General features: G+C 42.5%; 1 protein-coding gene across 3 annotated transcripts in view; it reads right to left on the reverse strand.

Annotated features, from left to right (window-relative positions):
- The window catches only part of CUL4B (cullin 4B), a 38,622-nt gene extending 31,956 nt beyond the window's left edge, over nucleotides 1-6,666 (reverse strand). The window contains exons 1-2 of one of the 3 annotated variants that reach the window (XM_029241216.1): nucleotides 6,512-6,666; nucleotides 1,230-1,775 (exon numbers count right to left, since the gene is read on the reverse strand). In XM_029241216.1, the coding sequence (XP_029097049.1) occupies nucleotides 1,230-1,775; nucleotides 6,512-6,533 (568 nt within the window). In that variant the 5' untranslated portion in view covers nucleotides 6,534-6,666. Of the gene's footprint in view, nucleotides 1-1,229; nucleotides 1,776-2,514; nucleotides 2,573-6,511 lie in introns of those variants that run through there. The other 2 variants (XM_029241217.1, XM_029241215.1) reach the window with 2 other exon arrangements.
- Between the last annotated feature and the right edge of the window lie 15,373 nt (nucleotides 6,667-22,039).

Below are 22,039 nucleotides of genomic sequence, written 5' to 3' on the forward strand. Positions count from 1 at the left end.
CTCTTTAAAAAATCCTTGGGTATTAAATTGATATATTTTAAATAAAACAGTGAACAAATTAGTCAACTACAATTCATATTTACTTCAGAAAAGTCTACTATTAAATCAGAAAGATTACAACCCTTGAGAGCCTGGAGGTGGGAGAGGAGTGATAGAAAAAAGAAAAGGTTAAAAATAAACAACACTATACTCTGCTTAAAACAAAATAGAGCATATTACTGATTTCCACACTAATGTTGAAAATACAAGCATGGAGAATCTAATTTTCTCAATACTAATATTTAGCCACAAGGCACTGTTCTGGTAAATATTACTTTAGTTCATTCATTTTACTTGCCCATTTAATAAACATTCTAGCATCCACTACTTGCCAGTTAAGAGTGTCGAAAAAGTCAGAGAAACAGAAACACACTCAAGAGATTAAAAAGTAATTCAGCTCAATTACATTTAAAAAAATTGTTGATTTTACATTTGCATCAATGCATTCACAGTACTCTCAAGCACGTATCTCAAAAACTTGAAATGAACAAATTTTCGTAAAAGTTGCAGGTCAGTACTTTAAGACCCATTTCAGTGATTAAAAAAAAAGATGTAGTAATTGTTCCTATCTTTAGACTAGTGGTACACAGAGTTACTACTGTGTATACACAGTATTTTCACTTCCAAACCCTACCTTTGGAAAGAAATGAAGAGATCATAAATACTTTTCTCCAACTATTGCTTCCACAATGAGTTTCAAGAGTGTAGTATTCAACATTATAAATCTAACTATAAGTCTTCTTTGAACATGAAAAAAATCACTAGTCCTACCTGCATTTCTAGGGACTAGATAACGTGGCCTACTGAAGGATAAAAATAAAAATCCCAGCAGTGCCAAGGTTCACTATGCACCTGAAATAAATAAACCTTTTTAGAATACAAATTTCTCACCTGTAAAATCCGGATCAATCATATCGACTGTCAGTGTTATAAGGCATAACAGATTAGATACAATAGGCTGAGACAGACCTCAAAATACTGCACAGAAACACCTGGTGTCTGCTTCAGCACAAGGATACTAACCACCCCGGAAAATGAACCCTCCACCCAAAAGGGACCTCCCTCCACCTCATTGATTATGCATAAAACATTAGGCCACCTCTATACTGTTTAATATATTAACAGAAATAGAGCACGTGACCACTCAAGTGTCAAATCCTTAGGTGATTATGGATTTTGGCCTTGGTTACCTTTAAAATTCTTGATCACTAACTTCTTAGCAGAGCCAGGCTTGCTGTTAGCAAAGCTAGAGACGGTGGTAGAAGATTTGGCTAGGCCGTTTGCGTGATGCACCGAAGCCACAGAAGAGATTAATATACTCTTATTTTTAAGTTGCTGCTGCTGAGATGTTGCAGCAGTTGGTGAAGATGAGGAGGAGGAGGAGGAGGATTCCTCAGCCATCTTCGCATCAAACCCTACAAACTCCAGGGTGTCTTCAAAACGCAGCTTCTTCTGTATCGGTACGTGGCTGGGAGCAGCCACTGAAACCCCCAGGCAGGAGAAGGACGAGGTTGAAGGGGATGCCGAATCCCTGGGTTGTAAAGGAGTGGAAGAGGAGGGAGAGGTGGAATCAAAGTCTTCTCTCTCGTTACTACTGTTACTGCCGCTGCTGCTGCTGCTGTTTAACTTTCTCTTCTTGGCAGAGGTGGGCGGAGTGGTGCTGGTATTACCATCAGTGGCAGATCTGACCTCCTGAGCAGCAGCAGCAGCAGCTGAGGGATTGGGGGAAGAAAAACCTGTTGGAAACATGAAAATAGCGGGGTCAACAGGCAGACGAGCATCAAAAACCTACGTTTATATGCCTGAGTGCGTGTAGGAGAAAAGGTGGCAATGCTAGAGGGGGAAGGGAAGAAAGAGAGGAGAAACACAGAGGACGAGAAGGAAAGTGAAGGGGGGGCTCCACCGGGGGAATGGGAGGGTTTGGGAAGGAGGATAGGCTGACACCAGGAGTGAGCAGAACAAGGGGGGAGAGCGAATGAGGAGGCAGACAGGTAAACGGCCGTGCCGTCCCCCTCCCCTGCTTTTCGGTCTCTCTCCCCCCTTTCTGCAGGAGCGACTCAGTAAGTCTGTGAGGCTGCAGCTCCTCCTCCTTTTCTCCCTCTCTCTGGGAGGGGAGATGCCGTGGTTGGGGGGAGGGGGGAGGGGGAGAGAACCGGAGCTTGTTATTGTCAATAGCACAAGAAGCTAAAGATGGCGCCACTTCCGGTCACGCGGCGGCGAGGGAGGGGCGGTGTTAGTCCGCGAGAGTGGGGGGTGGAGAGCAGCACTGCAGGCGGCCGGGGGGCGGGGGAGCTGGCTTGTGGCGAGGCGGCGGGAAAGGGGCCGCTGAGGCACCCGAGACGCTCGCGCTTGCTCTCCCTCCGCCTCCCTCTCCCGCTCCCCTTCCCAGGCAGCACTCTCCTCCCCCGGCCCACCGGTTACTTCCACCCCCTCCTAAACGGTCCCGCGGGAAGCTTCGCGCCGCAACGCCCTTACCGGAAGTGACTGAGCAGACACTTTTCATAGCGCCCAGATCCCGAAGCCCCCAGGTCCGCAGGACTTGAGTGGGGGTGGGGTGGGGGAGGGAGAAGGGGGGGGCAGAGAAGTGGAATGGGAGGAGGGGGCGGGCCTTCGAGACACCTTCGGAGCTCCTGATTGGAGCTTCCTGAACGCGAGGCGGGCAGGGAGGGGTGGTGGCGGGAGAAGGAGCGGGAAGGAGCCTGAAGGGGAGGGAAGGTGGTGACGGTGAGGGGCGGGGTGAGCTAGCTGGGAAAAAAGAGGGAGGGAGTAAAAGTAAGGGAACGGAGAATGGAAACTTTGAAAGCGATAAAGGAATAAGGAGGGGTTGCAAGGCGAGAGGAGTAACCCGAAATGGAGGAAAATAGAATCATGCCATTATGCCTAATGCTAGGGAGGAATGTCATGATGTTAAGATAGGAAAGGAAAAGGAAAAGAACTTATATAGAAAGAAAAATGAGTTTTTCATTCGGTTGAGCTATAAATTGTTTCTCTTTTATGTCAAGGACACAGCTGACCCAATACTGAGTGTTTTGATACCTTTCTCAGTAATGTAGTTGCAAATCCTTTTACCTTCCTACCAGGAGCATTTTCTAAGATGGCTGGCTAGAGTTAAGGGTGCATTCTTTTTTTTTTAAATTAATTTATTTTTTGGTTGCGTTGGGTCTTGACGGTGGCTTCTCTTGTTGCGGAGCACGGGCTCTAGGCACGCGGGTTCAGTAGTTGTGGCTCACGGGCTCTAGAGCACAGGGTCAGTAGTTGTGGTGCACGGGCTTAGTTGCTCCATGGCACGGGCTTAATTACTCCATGGCATGTGGGATCTTCCCAGACCAGGGCTCGAACCAGTGTCCCCTGCATTGGCAGGCGGATTCTTAACCACTGTCCCACCAGGGAAGGCCGATTTAAGGGTGCATTTTAAGGCCAAGAAACAGGAAGGTAACTAACACTTCTCCCTAACACAATTCCCAGGACCAACCCCAAGCCCCATCAATCATTAACTCAGTAATTTACAGACTAAACAGAGCCACTTCTTTTACCAAATCCTGGTTCATACGTTTTGTCTCAAGACGTTTTAGGACATATTGGCAAAAGTCAATCTTTTCTACCAATATAGTACATGAGTGCAAATTTTAAAACGAAGTAATCCTAAGAACATACCTCTAAATTTGGTTAAATTAGCAACAATAAACCGTGTAAATCCCCTGTTGGGAGTTTTTATTTAACCTGAGGGTATTGGGGGGGAGGGGATGTAGGAGAACACAATGTCAAATAAAACTAAATTTGCCAACCTGTTGATTTTTCTAACTGCGGAAACATTCAAGGAGCATGCACTGAAAGACTGTATGCCAGACACTATACCAGGTCCTGCCATCAAGAAGCCAGAGGGAGAAGAGTCTCAAAACTAATTTCTATAACAGTACTATAACCAACGTACAAAGTGCTGCGGCAACAGGTGAAACAAGACATTTGAGAGAATTCTGGAATAGTCAGGAAGAGCTTCACAGAGGAATTGAGGTTTATGCTGGGTCTCAAAGAGGAAGTTTCCAAAAAGACAAGAGGAGAGATGGTGAAAGGCATCCTGGGCAGTGGAAACAGGGGCAAAGCAGGGAGTCGTGAAAGGGCCTGGCCTGTTTATGGAAAAATGGAAAGTGCAGTGAGGCTGAAAAGTAGTATGTCTGGTTGAAAGTAAGAAAAATGAGGCTCAAGGATGCCTGGAACATGAAGCCAAAAATTTTGGAGTCTACCCTGTAGGGTAGGGTAGATGGTATGGAGACCAAACTGGGCTTTTAAAAGCAGGGTAGTGACAGGATTATGGATGGAGTAAAAGCAGTTTGTATTGTATAGTTTGAGATAGACAAATCAGAACCCTAAGAATAAATCAGTTTTCTTAATTTTGTTTACACAGGTCCACTTTTTATTTTCTTGAAAAGTCCTTGGTTAAAAAGCAAATCCTCCTAGAAAAGGCACCAACTTGGGCCACTATCAGCTTTGTGCTGTTTGATGACAACAGGCTGAAAGCAAGGCTCTAATGGAACTAAGGCCCCAGGGCCACAGAGAAGAGAGATAAGAGGCCTCAAAGGGGGGAGATGGACTCCTACCTGTTTCGAATGAACCGTGTTGTTGTTTCTGTCCAAAATGAGACTGTAAACTCTTAAGGCCAGGGAAGATATCCGAAAATATTAAACCCTCTTTTATTCTGTCTCACATTTCACACGGTGCTGAACAACTGTGTAAATTCAGAGTAAATACTTACTGAATTGAGTATTTCATTGAATGAGAATAAAATAATGCCATGTCTTCATAAGGGAGGATTAACTGGCTACTTTTCAGGACAATGATAAAGGTCGTTCTAATTCATGTACTTATATTCCTTAGAAGGGTGTATGGATGGGCCAGCTGATAATGGCCCAAAGTGGTACCCTTTCTAGGAGGATTTGTATTTTAACCAGGGACTTTTCAAGACCAAAAAAAAGAAAAAAAAAAGTAGGCCTTGTTCTAATTCATGTAATTATATTCCTCAGAAGGGTGTATGGAAGTGCTAGCTATTTTAAAAATTACAAAAATTAGTGCCATACAAAGATAAACTTTTATACTAACATACAGGATAGCTGAATCCTGTTAATATTCAACTACGTGGTAGTAATCATAGCTCCCAATCTGACACGGTTATCTAAGCCCTTCAGTCTTCCACATTACATGTTAGCTCTAAAAGCACAGAGCTGACTCTTGAGCTCTAGCTCACTTTGAATGACCCAGTAGTCTAACCTACTAGTTAAGTTTTCCATGAAATATCCTTAAGTGAGTTTCATAGGAAAATATTTTTTCTTTTTTTTCTTAGTGGTTAATAAAAATCTTCCTTTTGAGGACTTCCCTGGTGGTGCAGTGGTTAAGAATCCGCCTGCCGATGCAGGGGACACGGGTTCGAGCCCTGGTCCAGGAAGATGCCATATGCCACAGAGCAGCTAAGCCTGTGCGCCACAACGACTGAAGCCCGCACGCCCTAGATCCCGTGCTCCACAACAAGAGAAGCCACCACATTGAGAAGGCTGCACCGCAACGAAGAGTAACCCCTGCTCACCACAACTAGAGAAAGCCCGTGCGCAGCAATAAAGACCCAACTCAGCCAAAAATAAAATAACTAAATAAATTTATATAAATTAATTAATTAATTAAAAAAATCTTCCTTTTAACATTTTACAGTCTTAATTTATTTTGTGCCAGGTCAATTCTCACATATTTAGCACATCTTAATATGGACACGTAATTTATGTAATTTTTTAAATTTAACATTTACATTTTGTGGCACAAACCAACTTAGATATTACTATGTGATGTATGAAGACCAGGACTGTGTCTTTTTGGAACTTCGGACCAATTTAAAAGGAAGAAAAACCCACATTGCTTTGTAAAACATCTTTTACATCAAGAATCGACTAATTGGGGCTAACTAAAACATAAGCTTATATTCTATATATCCAAATGTTTGCCAACCAACATTAAAGACATTCTCAGCATTAAAATACACTTTTCAAGGTTAACTCAATGAAACCACAATAATCAAGTCGTGCAATGTAGGACACCATACAATTATGGCCATTATCACACTAAACCCGATTGGGCACTTAACATATTCCATATACAGAATCTTTCATCTGGTGAGTTCAACTCATATCTTAGAAACATTAATAAAACTTTACAATGCTGCCAGATGAGGTACAGTTATTATTGGCCTTCTTTTAATCAAGTAAATAAATAAATCTGTAGCTATTTATAAAGGTAAGTATATGCATAAAGGAAGAGATACAAATAAACACAGAGGACTATCTAATGTCCATTCCCCTATTTTTATAGGCATCTCTCTAAAAAGGCAGAGTGTAACCAGTTTCCCTTTTTTGATCATGGAGATTCCCCTGGGTGCGTGGTTTGGGGTCTTCTCCAGACATCTCTGAGGAGGGGTTTGTCAGTGAATACTCACTCCTTGAAGCCTTGTTATCCATGGGTGGGATCTTCCTTAAAAATAGGAGATAACTGCTTGCTCAGAAAGATGTTCCCGCAGCAAGCATTAAGAACGCGTCCAGAAAAGACAACTGCTGGGTAAAAGCACGTTCTCTACCCACTTTTTGGAAGGACCATCTCTGAAGGAGGGAAATACAGAGGAGTCAGACCTAGCAGTGGTGACATAGTAAACATATCATAATAAGGGTTTTGTTATGCTATCAGTAGCAAAGGACTGATAGGGGATGACCAAGGCCAAAGCTTAAGCAACGATGATCCAGCTACACAATGTGAATTCACCCTTTGTCCATCCTGGAGTTGCTTTATAAAGCAAGGAATTTAATAACAAATGCTGAACCTATGGTGTTCAGTAAAATGTAAATAAATGACACAGATCTCATGTTTTTAACAAAATCATTTCTATGTAAAGTTATCTCATCAACTGAATATTTACTGACTTGGGTACATCTACCATTAGAGTACTTATCTCCTTATCTCAAGAGATTTTATCTACTGTTATAACCTGTGAACCATCTGGAAAGTAGATTTTTAAGGAGCAACAGTTAGGGGCAGGCAGTTTCCCCTGGGGGTTTGGGAGTGGGGGACAGATCAGTCACAGATTACTTCTTCCTTTGGTGCTGCCAAGCACTTGCTTCTTATGGAGTTGCTGGGCCTATTTTTAAACTTCTGCTCACTTTATCAATGACTCTCACAGCCCTTCCACCCCCACCCTGCTTTAAGGTTTGATCTTCCAATGGCTTCAGCTTTTCTTAAGAGCAGGGACAATTTAGGTTTAAATCAGAGGTTCCCAACTCTAACTGCACAACAGAATTGCCTGGGGAGTTTTTAAAAAAACACCTTTGCCCAGGTCTGCACCTAGTCCAACGGAATTAGAATCTCAGTAAGTAGGGCCTCAATTATCAGTTTTTTTAAGAAGCTCTCTGGGTGATTCTACATAACTCCAGGGTTGAGGCCACAACTGTACGTGAAATAAGTACCACTGTGATTTGAATGAGGCTGATAAGCCTTTGTATTCCTTTTAATGCCTGAAATTTCACAATTATTTATTCATTCTTTTTGATAAAAATAGCCGCCTTCTCTAGGAATCCTTTTTTCAAATGCAAATTAGCCAGGAAGACTTAGTTCCTGACCCTTTTAGGTGAATGCTTCTTGGGAACAAAGGATAATACAAAAGTCCTAAGTGCCTGGAGGTAAACAGAACTATGTGTAGGCACTGCAATGTGGGTAGGGGAGGACAGTTACCATCAAGGGAGGAAAGATTTCTGAGAGTACATTTTGCTGACCTCACAGTATTGCCTGGGGCCAACCCTGCTTTGAGAGGACTGCATATTTAGCATCAAGTCAAATTTGACAGCTTATCTCAGCTGCCAAAATCATGTTAAAAGAAAATTTAAATTTTTTAAATAAGCAAAACAAAGAGCAGACATTGGGAATGTAGGTTTGGAGCTATCCATAAATGCCCAACTTTTGAATTATCACTCACCATATGGATGTTTCTATTGCCAAATGATCTGTTTTTCCTGATTCTATTAAATGTTCTTTATTCCCACAGATAGCATTATCTCTCTTGCCAATTCATTTGGTCATTCAGCAAAAATGTATTGAGCAAACTACTCTGGGCAAGGCATGGTGCTAGATGTCATAAGGGACTACAGATGTCATAAGGGAATACAGAACTAATACAAAATTCCATTTGCAGTTGATTTTACAGTTTTTCAAAGCACTTTCACACACAATCTTATTTTATCCTCATAACCACACTGTGAAATAGGTCAAGTGCCATCCCCATTTTACAGATGAGAAACATGCTCAGGGCAGGAGGTTAAAATGACTTGCCAAAGTCACAAAGCACAGACTTAAACCAAACCCAGCTTTTCTCTAACTCCAAATACAGTACTTCCCATAGTTTATAATTTAGTAAGGAGACATGCCATAAAAATGTTTCAAGTAATAGACAAGTTAGGAAAAAACGTTCAGAGCCCCACTCACCAGGAGGAAAAAATGAGGAATAATGAAACAACTCCTTTATGGAGATGAGCCAAATCACAGTGCCCAAAAGGAGCCCAAGCTTGGATTTAGTTCAGGCCATCATCAAGCACACAGCACACAGCACCAAGCAATGTACCTTCAAAGAGAGAGTGGCAGTTTGGTTATAGAAAATCAGTCCATTCCCTGGCTGGACCCTCAGCCAGTGGCTGATCTTCACCAAAGGTTGAATCCAGCTCCTCCTAGCCAAATCCAGGCAAACACTGAACAAACCTTGCCCGAGGACCCATTATGATCCAGTCACTGAGTATACAAAGACAATCCTTGCCCTCAAACAGTTCTCAACTGGCCTAGTGGGCGAGGCATACAACTACAGGGCAGAGCAGATAAAGGCTGGTAATAGGAACACAGAGGAGAGACACCTGCACAGCCTAGGAAGGTAGGGTGTGGTGGGGTGGAGAAAGGGTAGGGGTGGGGAGTTAAGAATAGCTTCCACAGAAAGTAAATTTAAATCCCAGAGGGTAAGTGGGAATTAGCCAGGAAAGGGGAGTGGGAAGGATGGGGGGGCACAAAAAAGGAAAATGGGGAGCACAGTTAAATCCTGAAGGTGAGAGAGAATAAGGCATATTCAGGAAATTGCAAGGAGACTAGTTCTCAGGAGTAGTTTCAGTCTTAACCAGAAACCCTGGAGTGCTCAGGACAGAAATCAAGGCAGCATCCCAGTCTCAAATCTGGTACAGCAATTCCTAGGCCTCTTAGCACTGAGCCTTACTTCTATACCCTACTTGCTGTTGGAGCTGTGGCTACTGATAATAATTCTTGCTTTGAGCCACACTGGTTCAGGAATTGGACAAGTTGGGCTCATCATTAGATATAGGAACTCAGAATCACAAAGGGCAGGAGGAGGGGGTGATGAGGCATGGGAAATAAGATAACGAGAAAGAAATGAGATGATACAGATGCACGTATGACCACAATATTGGACAATGCTACAGGAATTCAGACGAACTAGAGCAGGGTTTGGGAAATAATGGCCTGTGGACCAAACTCAGCCAGCTGCCTATCTTTATAAAGAACGTTTTATTGGAACACTGCCATACTCATTCATCTACATATTTTCTGTGGCTGCTTTTGTGCTAAAACAACAGAGTTCAGTAGCTGCAACAGACCATATGGCCCGCAGAGCGTAAAATATTTCCTACCTAGTCGTTTACAGAAAAAAAAATTGCTGACCCTTGCTCTTAAATATGCTAAGTGCTAAAAAAAGATACATGGAGAATGTTTAGTGGTGGCACAAAGGACGAAGTGATTCAAAACACACTAAGGATTTTCTGTTCCTAGTCTGCATCACCTTTGACACAGACTTCAAAGAATGGCAAGAGAATATTCTTCGACAGAATGACTAAATGTGGTATATTCACACAAGAAAATACTACACAGCATTGAAAAATAAATTGCAGTTACATGCATAAATCACAGAAATAATGTTACATGAGAAAAGCAAATCACAGAATACATACATACAATTTGGTAATTTTTTGTAAAGCTCAAAGGTAGGAAAACTCATGGATATATAATGTGATAAAACTTAAAATATAGAAGGGAAATAATAAACACAAAATCCATGATAGGGGACTGCTTTAGGGGAACCAAAGAGGGAGAATTTAGATAGATTCAAAAGCATTGGTAGTGTTCTAGTTCTTAAGCTGATGATGGGTTCTTGGATTTTTGTTTTATTATTATGCTCCATAAATTACATGTCACACATATTCTTATGTATATATTAAAATTATATAATAAAAAAAAGTTTAAGTATAAAGACAGCAAGTGGTGATCAGTTGAACGCTAGAGCATAGCAGTTTGGAGAATGAATACCTGGAAGAGATGGAAAACGACAACTAGGACTGATTTTTGGAACATTTAAGCATTTCTCCTGGATTCCCTGAAATTACTCAGGAGCTAGAGGAATCGCCCTCCAACCTGGTGGAAGAATAGACTTCCCATGGTCCACAAGATGGGGCTTGGAATTGTTATTTGTACACTAATTATACAAATCTGAACTTAATTTGTAGTATCAGGATGGTGAGATCTGGAAATCTACAGGTTACCTGAAAAAGGGAACAATGTGTACAAAGACATGGAAGTATGAGGAAAATCATGGCCCATTTAAGCAAATGCAAGCATGACCATGCTGTGTGACTGATGTGCAATAGGCCTACAGGGAGGATGGCAGGAGACGAAGACAGGCAGGGTTCAGATCATGACGAACTTTGTACGGCATGCTCCAGAGTTTGGATTCACTCCATTAGGTCATGGGTAACCCACTGAAGGGCTTCAAGCAGTGAAGGGAGTAATATGGTCAGCTGTACATTTAGAGATGTCCAGGTCTCAACAACCTTTGACTATAAAATGAGGTGACAGCTCCCCCCAATCCCCAAAGGTAACCTCAGTTAACAGTTTGCTAATTAAAGATCTTTTTCTATATAGTTAGCTATATACAGAGTTTTTGCTTTTTTAAAAAAATAGTTCACACTGTGTGAATTGTTCTGTGACTTTTATTTCGCTTAATATTATATCATGGACATCTTTCCGTGTCAGTATTCATAGATTTACCTCACCATTTTTATGGGCAGCATAGTACATTTAGCCTTCTGTATCCACCAGTTCTGCATCAGTGGATCTGGAGGGTGGAATGTACTATACCATTTCAGGTAAGGGACTTGAACATCAGGTATTTTGTTATTCCTGCAGGGGGTGGGGGGGACGTGAGGGCAAGGGGGAGGGGGGAAGGGGGGAGGTGGCGGGAGGGGGGAGGGGGAGGGAGAGGGAGGGGGAGGGGGTGGGGCGAGGGGGTCCTGGAACCAATCCACCGTGGATACCAAGGGACAACTGTATATGGATGTACATATTCCCGTCATTTTAAAAAAATTCTAATTATCACACTTTCTTGTTGTTTCTTTTCCCCCTTCCTTACTTTTGCTGGACTGACTGAATTTCCTTTTTTTTTTTAACTATTAGTGGCTGGGAAGTTCTATGAACTATTTATATTCTATTAATGGTTACCTTTCGGTTTTGTTTACTTATACAAATGACACACAAACACATTTTTGTAAAAAAAAAATACAAAAACAATATAGAAGAACATAGGATAAAAAGTGGAAGTGTCCCTTCACTGTTAAGTTTGGTGCACAGCCTTCCTCAGCATTTATGTACATATATATTTATACAAATAAGCTTTACTGTCTTTTTAAAAAATGGTATCATTACTGTACATGAAGTTCTACAATTTGCTTTTTAAACCTAATATACATTGGAGATCTTTTCATGATAGTACATGGAGATCTATCTAATTCTTTTTTTTTTTTTTTTTGCGGTACGCGGGCCTCTCACCGTTGTGGCCTCTCCTGTTGCAGAGCACAGGCTCCGGATGCACAGGCTCAGCGGCCATGGCTCATGGGCCCAGCCACTCCGCGGCATGTGGGATCCTCCCGGACCGGGGCACGAACCTGTGTCCCCTGTATCAGCAGGCGGACCTCAACCACTGCGCCACCAGGGAAGCCCTATCTAATTCTTTTTAAAGACTGTGTACTATTTGCTAATAAAAACATACCACATTTTATGTAACCATTCCCCTATTTTGGGACGTTTGGTACTTCCAATTTTTTGCTACTACAAACATGCAGCAATGAACATCCTGTAACATATATCTTTGTGCATGTGTAAAAGTATTTCTGAGAAACCATATGATCATCTCAATAGATGCAGAGAAAGGTTTCGACAAAATTCAACACCAATTTATGATAAAAAAAACCTCCAGAAAGTAGGCATAGAGGGAACTTTCCTCAACATAATAAAGGCCATATATGACAAACCTACAGGCAACATCATACTCAATGGTGAAAAACTGAAACCATTTCCACTAAGATCAGGAACAAGACAAGGTTGCCCACTCTCACCACTCTTATTCAACATAGTTTTGGAAGTTTTAGCCACAGCAATCAGAAGAAAAAGAAATAAAAGGAATCCAAATTGGAAAAGAAGAAGTAAAGCTGTCACTGTTTGCAGATGACATGATACTATACATAGAGAATCCTAAAGATGCTACCAGAAAACTACTAGAGCTAATTGATGAATTTGGTAAAGTAGCAGGATACAAAATTAATGCACAGAAATCTCTTGCATTCCTATACACTAATGATGAAAAATCTGAAAGTGAAATTAAGAAAACACTCCCAATTACCACTGCAACAAAAAGAAAAAAATATCTAGGAATAAACCTACCTAAGGAGACAAAAGACCTGTATGCAGAAAATTATAAGACACTGATGAAAGAAATTAAAGATGATACAAATAGATGGAGAGATATACCATGTTCTTGGATTGGAAGAATCAACATTGTGAAAATGACTCTACTACCCAAAGCAATCTACAGATTCAATGCAATCCCTATCAAACTACCACTGGCATTTTTCACAGAACTAGAACAAAATACTTCACAGTTTGTATGGAAACACAAAAGACCCCAAATAGCCAAAGCAATCTTGAAAAAGAAAAACGGAGCTGGAGGAATAAGGCTCCCTGACTTCAGACTATACTACAAAGTTACAGTAATCAAGACAGTATGGTACTGGCACAAAACCAGAAATACAGATCAATGGAACTGGATAGAAAGCCCAGGGATAAACCCATGCAATATGGTCACCTTATCTTTGATAAAGGAGGCAAGAATATACAATGGATAAAAGACAGCCTCTTCAATAAGTGGTGCTGGGAAAACTGGACAGCCACATGTAAAAGAATGAAATTAGAACACTCCCTAACACCATACACAAAAATAAACTCAAAATGGATTAAAGACCTAAATGTAAGGCCAGACACTATCAAACTCTTAGAAGAAAACACAGGCAGAACACTCTATGACATAAATCACAGCAAGATCCTTTTTGACTCACCTCCTAGAGAAAGGGAAATAAAAACAAAAATAAACAAATGGGATCTAATGAAACTTAAAAGCTTTTACGCAGCAAAGGAAACCATAAACAAGACGAAAAGACAACCCTCAGAATGGGAGAAAACATTTGCAAATGAAGCAACTGACAAAGGATTAATCTCCAAAATTTACAAGCACCTCATGCAGCTCAATAACAAAAAAACAAACAACCCAATCCAAAAATGGGCAGAAGACCTAAATAGACATTTCTCCAAAGAAGATATACAGACTGCCAACAGACACATGAAAGAATGCTCAACATCATTAATCATTAGAGAAATGCAAATCAAAACTACAATGAGATATCATCTCACACCGGTCAGAATGGCCATCATCAAAAAATCTACAAACAATAAATGCTGGAGAGGGTGTGGAGAAAAGGGAACCCTCTTGCACTGTTGGTGGGAATGTACACTGATACAGCCACTATGGAGAACAGTATGGAGGTTCCGTAAAAGACTAAAAATAGAACTACCATACAACCCGGCAATCCCACTACTGGGTATACACCCTGAGCAAACCATAATTCAAAGAGTCATGTACCGAAATGTTCATTGCAGCTCTATTTACAATAGCGAGGACGTGGAAGCAACCTAAGTGTCCATCAACAGATGAATGGATAAAGAAGATGTGGCACATATATACAATGGAATATTACTCAGCCATAAAAAGAAACGAAATTGAGTTATTTGTAGTGAGGTGGATGGACCTAGAGTCTGTCATACACAGTGAAGTAATTCAGAAAGAGAAAAACAAATACCGTATGCTGACACATATATATGGAATCTAAAAAAAAAATGGTCATGAAGAACCTAGGGGCAAGACGGGAATAAAGATGCAGACCTACTAGAGAATGGACTTGAGGTTACGGGGAGGGGGAAGGGTAAGCTGGGACAAAGTGAGAGAGTGGAATGGACATATATACACTACCAAATGTAAAATAGATAGCTAGTGGGAAGCAGCCACATAGCACAGGGAGATCAGCTCGGTGCTTTGTGACCAGCTAGAAGTGTGGGATAGGGAGGGTGGGAGGAAGGGAGACGCAAGAGGGAAGAGATATGGGGATATGTGTATATGTATAACTGATTCACTTTGTTATAAATCAGAAACTAACACACCATTGTAAAGCAATTATATGCCAATAAAGATGTTAAAAAAAAAAGAGAGAGAAGGAGGCTTCCCTGGTGGCGCAGTGGTTGAGAGTCCGTCTACTGATGCAGGGGACATGGGTTCGTGCCCCAGTCCAGGAGGATCCCACATGCCACGGAGCAGCTGGGCCTGTGAGCCATGGCCGCTGAGCCTGCGCATCCGGAGCCTGTGCTCTGCAACGGGAGAGGCCACAACAGTGAGAGGCCCGCGTACCACAAAAAAAAAAAAAAAAAAAAAGAAGGTATATTTAAATTTCGATAGACTGCCATATTACCCTTAAGGAATGTTGCACATACACACCCACCTTCAGAATGACCACTGATTGCCCACACCATTAGCAACACTAAATATGATCAAACTTTAAAAAGTTTTTGTCAAAATACTACATGAGTTCATTCTCACTATAAAACAACCACAGCAAAGCAAAAGCAGAAGTGCCCACTTGACCACCATCCCCTGATCCCTCTCAGGAAACTGATTTCCACCTTGCTATTAATTTTTTATAATGGTTTCATTCTGCTTGATCTTCTTAGTAATAACTTAATAATTTACTCAAGCTTCTTAGACATATTCTTTCTTTTCTTTCTTTCTTTCTTTCTTTTTGGCTGCGTTGGGTATTCATTGCTGTGCGCAGGCTTTCTCTAGTTGTGGTGAGTGGGGGCTACTCTTCGTTGTGGTGCGCTGGCTTCTCATTGCGGTGGCTTCTCTTGTTGTGGAGCACGGGTTCTAGGCGCGTGGGCTCAGTAGTTGTGGCTTGTGGGCTCTAGAGCACAGGCTCAGTAGTTGTGGCGCACAGGCTTAGTTGCTCTGTGGCATGTGGGATCTTCCCAGACCAGGGTTCGAACCCGTGTCCCCTGCATTGGCAGGCAGATTCTTAACCACTGTGCCACCAGGGAAGCCCAACATATTCTTAACAATTATTTGAACTTTAAGTTTTATTAGTTTATTTACCACCAGTACCTTCTGAGACGGCTCCATTGGCACTCCCATCCCAAGCAGATGACTGTGACATCATCTATCGTTGGGGTCTATGTGAGAAAACAGAGAATTCACTTTTACAGCTGCCCTCTCCCATATCTGGATGGTATTATGGATTCATTGACTGGTTTCCCAACTAATTTTATCCTATTTGTTTCATACCTTCAAGAAAATCCTCACAGGGCCTCCCTATTAGCACAGTGGTTAAGAATCCACCTGCCAATGCAGGGGACACGGGTTCGAGCCCTGGTCCGGGAAGATCCCACATGCCACGGAGCATCTAAGCCCGTGCGCCACAACTGAGCCTGCGCTCTAGAGCCTGCGAGCCACAACTACTGAGCCCGTGCACCACAACTACTGAAGCCCACACGCCTAGAGCCCAAGCCCCGCCACCACAGTGAGAAGCCTGCGCACCGCAATGAAAAGTAGCCCCCGCTCGCCGCAACTTGAGAAAGCCGCACGCAGCAACAAAGACCCAATGCAGCCAAAAATAAATAATAAATAAATTTATTAAAAGAAAAAAAGAAAATCCTCACAATTTCGGCCTACTAATCATACCGTTCCCTGTTATTCCTTACGGCTATGGCTCTAATATTTATTTTTCGTCTTTCATTTAAAGCTAACTTGGGGGGAGAAAAAACAGATTTGTTTAGACTAACATCTTAAACTGGAAGCCTGACGTAGCCCATCAAATCCTATTTTGAATTTCGATGGCTTGAGCCCCCGCTGGCTGGAATGCCAAGAACTAGACTCCCCTCCAACTGTCTTGCAGCTATCTTGAGGGTTCTCCAAAGTACGAGTTCACTTGTGATCTGAACCAGGTCTCTAATTATCTTCTATTGTGGCCTCTTCAGCAAGCTACAGACTTGTGGTTGTTGAGGGTCCTCCCGTGGTCACCGCTTTGCCGGAGGCAGTTTTCTCGACAGATAAATTGAGCTCTCACATACTTTCCCCTAAATTCTCCACACCTCAGGTGAATAAAGGCTGTAACTTCTAATATACCGCTTCTAAACGTTTGAGAATAACGAAAGGAAGTACAACATAAAGAATAACTTAAAAACTGTCTAAAGATGTGGCATCGCTTACCGTCTCTCGACCCTAAAGCAGGTCGACGTTCAAGAAGTTCCTAAAGGAAATCCTCCCCGTGTTACACAATCTCAGAGAAGCCGCTTAACTCACCGTCCCACGAGGATCAACAGGATGGGTTGTTGTTTGTTGTTCTAGCTAGTTCAATCTCAAAACCTCAGGGCTCGGGCTTCCCTGGTGAAGCAGTGGTTGAGAGTCTGCCTGCCGATACAGGGGACACGGGTTCGTGCCCCGGTCCGGGAGGATCCCACATGCCACAGAGCGGCTGGGCCCGTGAGCCATGGCCGCTGAGCCTGCGCGTCCGGAGCCTGTGTTCCGCAACGGGAGAGGCCACAACGGTGAGAGGCCCAGGGCTCGGAAGACAATCGTTCGGTAAACACGCTAGCGACAAGGGCCAGACCGCTGAGCTAAGTCCTGCCCACTGAGGTTGGATTTCCTGTGGATTTAACAGTTTTCAACAATGATTGACAGCAGATCTGACCAATCCCTTCAGGGGAAACCCCACTCACCTAACAGAGGCCTAGTTGGCGCCAAAAGCGAAAAAACGAACACTCAAAAAGATCTGCTATCGATGGATACATTATCCAAAGTCCGGGTTATTCTCTCTTGAATAATACTACCTATGGGACATCAGCAGGTCAGCAAAAGTTGTTCTATTTCTAGACTGGTGCAATTCCTGCACTAACACCACTGAGTGGTAGTGAAAGTTCTGACTCTCCTCGGGGTCTCCTTGGACACAATCCCAGCGTGGAGAGGGAGAGGCGCCAGGCTCCCCACTTGGTCTCCACTCAGCGGGCCAGGGTAGGAGAAGTGGGATGGCCGCCTCGAGGTAGCCTGCCCAGGGTGGCATGGGTGAGGGGCGGGGCACAGTTTTTCTGTGGCGTTTGGCTAGAGTACATCAGTTGTCTAAAATTTTCTGTCTTGCTAGGTTGGTCCTTTCCTCATCCTTTGTCTAGAGAGAGCAGAATTTGGGGGCCCTTATTTGTCTGTGCCGGTTGACGTTTCACACATACCTTTTTCCACTACTGTGAATGGGATACTTCTTTTTCCTCTTTCTATTTCTAGTATTGCTAGAATAAAAGAAAGCTATTGGAATATAATAGTAGAATGTTAATTGTAAAATCTACGTGGTGGGTATATTGGTGTTCATTGTGAAATTCTTTAAACTTTTCTGTATGTTAAAAAAATTTTATATTAAATGTTGGAAAATAAAACAAAATGGAACCACGTTATAATGCTTCAAAAAATGGAAAAATGAAACCTATGGGATTCTGTACATTTATCTTACATCCAGCTTGTATTATTAGTTAGGACTCTTGTTTCCAAGTGGCAAAAACCCAGCTTGAATAAGCTGAAGAGGAAAATGGAGTTTATTGGTTTATATAACTGGGAAGGACAGGGCAGACACACCTGGATCCAGAGACTCAAGTCTAGCCAGTACCTAGGCACTCATTTCTTCATCTGTCTTCTCAGCCTCTCTCTTCTCTGTATTGCCTCATTCTCTAAGACTCTTCCACATGGTAGAGACACAGCTATCAACTACTCTGGGGTCTACTTATGGTTTAAGATCTGAAGAAAAGAGAAGGCTACTTCTTTACCTCTGATTTGGAATATTCCAAGGAAGGTATTAGATCTCTGGTCTGGGTCATATGCCTACCTCTTGGAGCTGCCACAGTGTCCAGCAGGGTTTGATATCATGATTAGTCCATCCTGGGTTAGGTGCCCAGCTGTGTGTGAAAAGGGGGAATGGGGCAAAGTACTAACATTGCTCGTCCCACCAGGACTATGAAAGGACAGTGAAGGAGTAACAGATCTCCAAAGGAAGAGAAGTGCTATTACCAGAAGCAGGGAGGAAGGAATGCTGGGCAAACCAAAACAACAGATGTCCACTACATAGACTCCTCAGTTTTAATAGTTTTAAAATTGCATTTCTTGGATTCCCAATGCCTATAATCATATCATCTGCAAATAATTATACTTTTTCTCTTTCCCCCTTTTTAGTTTTATACAGCTTATTTTATTTTCTTGGTTTATTACATTTTCAGAACCTTCAAAATGCTGTAGTGGGGCTTCTCTGGTGGCGCAGTGGTTAAGAATCCGCCTGCCAATGCAGGGGACACGGGTTCAAGCCGCAGCCTGGGAAGATCCCACATGCCGCGTAGCAACTAAGCCCCTGTGCCACAACTACTGAGCCCACGTGCCACAACTACTGAAACCCGCATGCCTAGAGCCCGTGCTCCGCAACAAGAGAAGCCACGACAATGAGAAGCCCGTGCACCGCAACGAAGAGTAGACCCTACTCACCGTAACTAGAGAAAGCCTGCGCACAACAATGAAGACCCAACACAGCCAAAAATAAAAACAAAATAAATAAATAAATAAATAACAAAAACAAAAAACGCTGTAGTGGACATCCATGCCTTATTCCTGCAGGGTTGCCATGATAATTACTTCTGGTAGATAAGCGGATGGCCCAGGTCGGGTGAGTGGGGTAGGCTGTGGGAGGAGGCACTGTAGCCTGGTTAGTACAGGCCTTGTCCCTAGTTCCTGAGGACAGCTCTTGGAGTGGCCTAGTGGTGGTTGATGGTCTCTGAGAGTTGTTGCTGGCATTTGCATTAAAGACCTTGCTCTTGGTGTTGAGGGTGGCTCTGTCTCCAGTGAGAAGGGCCTAGTCTCTAAAACCAGAGCTCCGCAATTGTTGGAGGCAGGATCTCTGAGCTGCAATTCAATGTTGGCTCTGCAAGAGCTCAGGGAGGTCAGAGGGCTGTCTCTTGGGACAGTGGCTAGTGGGGAGTAAAGGTTGCTGCCATAGGAGGCCCACTTGAGCAAAGTCTCTGAGCTTGAACCTGACCTCTCAGCCCTGTGCATGGAATTGGGAGAAGCCCCAGATGGCAGAGGCCTTGTCTCTGGGCATTGTACGTAGCATTGGCAGAGACTACTATTTGCCTATATATGGTTCTGCAGGATATGCCCTGCACAAAGGTGTACCACTGAGGGGGTATGTGTGTTGGGGGTGGGAGAGGATGAAATCTAGCCCATACTCTGCTAGTCCACAAGCGTTGGGCCCTAATGCAGGGATGCTACTGTCAGCAGAGAAAGGCAAGCAATTTTCTAATTGGCCTACCCAAAGGAGTGCCTTTTTCTAATCAACTCACCCAATGGGGGCACTTTTTTGCGTACAATTTTTCTGCTCTGAGGATCATGCCTGCTAGTTGTCACCTTGTCTCTCTCAGAAGCACTGATATTCAGACACTAGATTTCTCAATCCTAATGGACCTTTATTAGAAGTCCTGACTAATCAGAAGCCAGCACTGGAAGATGCCCTTTCCCCGGCCTCTCAGAGTGAGCACTGGCCACTCTCCTTGCCTCAGTCAAATTGACATAAGAAAATGACTTTGGTCAGATTAGATCAAGATGGCAGCCTAAGTGCTTTGTCCCCATCCTCCCCTCCCCAAACGTCTTAAAACATCAGAATAGCAAAAGGACCAAGAATGGTATAATTAAAGGGAAGTGTATCATCAGCAGTTCAGAAATTGTGAAGAATCCGTTGAGGATAGAAATCAGATATGATCATATTGATAAGAAAGTAGGAGGAGCCCAGTCCAAAACGTGCAATCGAAATTTACTGGATTAAATCCAGAGTAAATAAAATCTCAGAATGAATAAATGCAAAGAGCAGGGGAGGCTCTCTGGTCAATTAAAGAATTGTATTCAGAAAAGAAGGATCAGTTGGGCCCCTTTGTGATCAGTCCTACGTCTCCTTCCCCCAACCCATTCCAAGGTTAAAGCCTAAAATTTCACACTAAAGAAAGTGAGCTATTTGCTTCCAAAAGTTTGCTACTGTGAGTGTAGGATCCTAGAAGAAAACAGAGCAGAACATGGTGTAATCTGGACTTCCACAAAATATATGGAAAAACAAAAAAAGAGAAGGAACTTTGAACAGGAGAGAAATACACTAAAGTTCTCCACTGCCAGAGTAAAATTGTTTTGGCAATTTGCAGGGAGTAGGGAGAATGGCCTTTCTGTCTCATTCATAGTTACTTACCTTAAAGGGAAGCCTGAGGTCAGCACACACAACCCACTTACACAAAGTCCTTCTGCTCAGGAGACAGGGCAGTCTGACACACAACTGCAGAGGGAACCCAGGCAAGCTATCTTTGCTAATCAGTGTGTCCCTTATTCACTAATATGCATAGACAACAAAGGATTACCAGAAATAGTTGGAGAAAATCTACAACATAAAAGAGAAGAACCGGGCTTCCCTGGTGGCGCAGTGGTTGAGAGTCCGCCTGCCGATGCAGGGGACAGGGGTTCGTGCCCCAGTCCGGGAGGATCCCACATGCCGCGGAGCGGCTGGGCCCGTGAGCCATGGCCGCTGAGCCTGCGCGTCCGGAGCCTGTGCTCCACGACGGGAGAGGCAACAACGGTGAGAGGCCCGCGTACCGCAGGAAAAAAAAAAAAAGAGAAGAACGAGGGTTGCAATTCAACCAACCAAAGATCAAAAATATTCTAAAAAGTTCCAAAAAGCAAAAGTGAATTTGCAGAGCTGGCAACTATATACATAGCATTTACATTGTATTTACAATTATTTACAAAGCATTGACATGTATTAGGTATTATCAGTAATCTAGAGATGATTTCAAATATATGGGAGTTTTTATAATAACTATAAATGGAGTATAACCTTTAAAAAATGTGAATCACTATATTGTACAACTGTAACATATAATATTGTACAACCACCATACTTCAATTTGAGAAAAAGTATACAGGAGTTCATTTATTTTGTTTTGCTTTTTGTTTATTTGTTTTTTATATTCCACATATGATTAAAATCATACAGTATTTGTATTTCTCGGTCTGACTTATTTCACTTAGCATAATACCCTCAGGGTCCATCCACGTTATTGCAAATGGCAAGATTTCATCTTTTTATGGCTGAATAGTACTCCATTGTAACAAAATAAATGAACATACCAAACCAAACAAAAACATAGACACAGATACAGAGAATAAAGTAGTGGTTACCAGAGGAATGTGGGGAGGATGAAATGGGTGAAGGGGATCAACTGTAGGGTTATGGATGGAAACTGAATTTTTGGTGGTGAGCACGTTGTAGGGTATACAGAAGTAGAAATATAATGTTACACACATGAAACTTATATAATATAAACCAATATTACCTCAATAAAAATAAATAAATACACCTGAAAATAAAAAAATATAATAATAAACTATATGGGAGGATGTACATAGGTTATTTGCAAGTACTATGCCTTTTTTTTTTTTTTTTTTTGG

The sequence above is a fragment of the Monodon monoceros genome, unplaced genomic scaffold, assembly GCF_005190385.1.
Source record: "Monodon monoceros isolate NGI ecotype Baffin Bay Population unplaced genomic scaffold, NGI_Narwhal_1 Super_Scaffold_22, whole genome shotgun sequence".
In the NCBI taxonomy this organism is placed as follows: Eukaryota; Metazoa; Chordata; class Mammalia; order Artiodactyla; family Monodontidae; genus Monodon; species Monodon monoceros.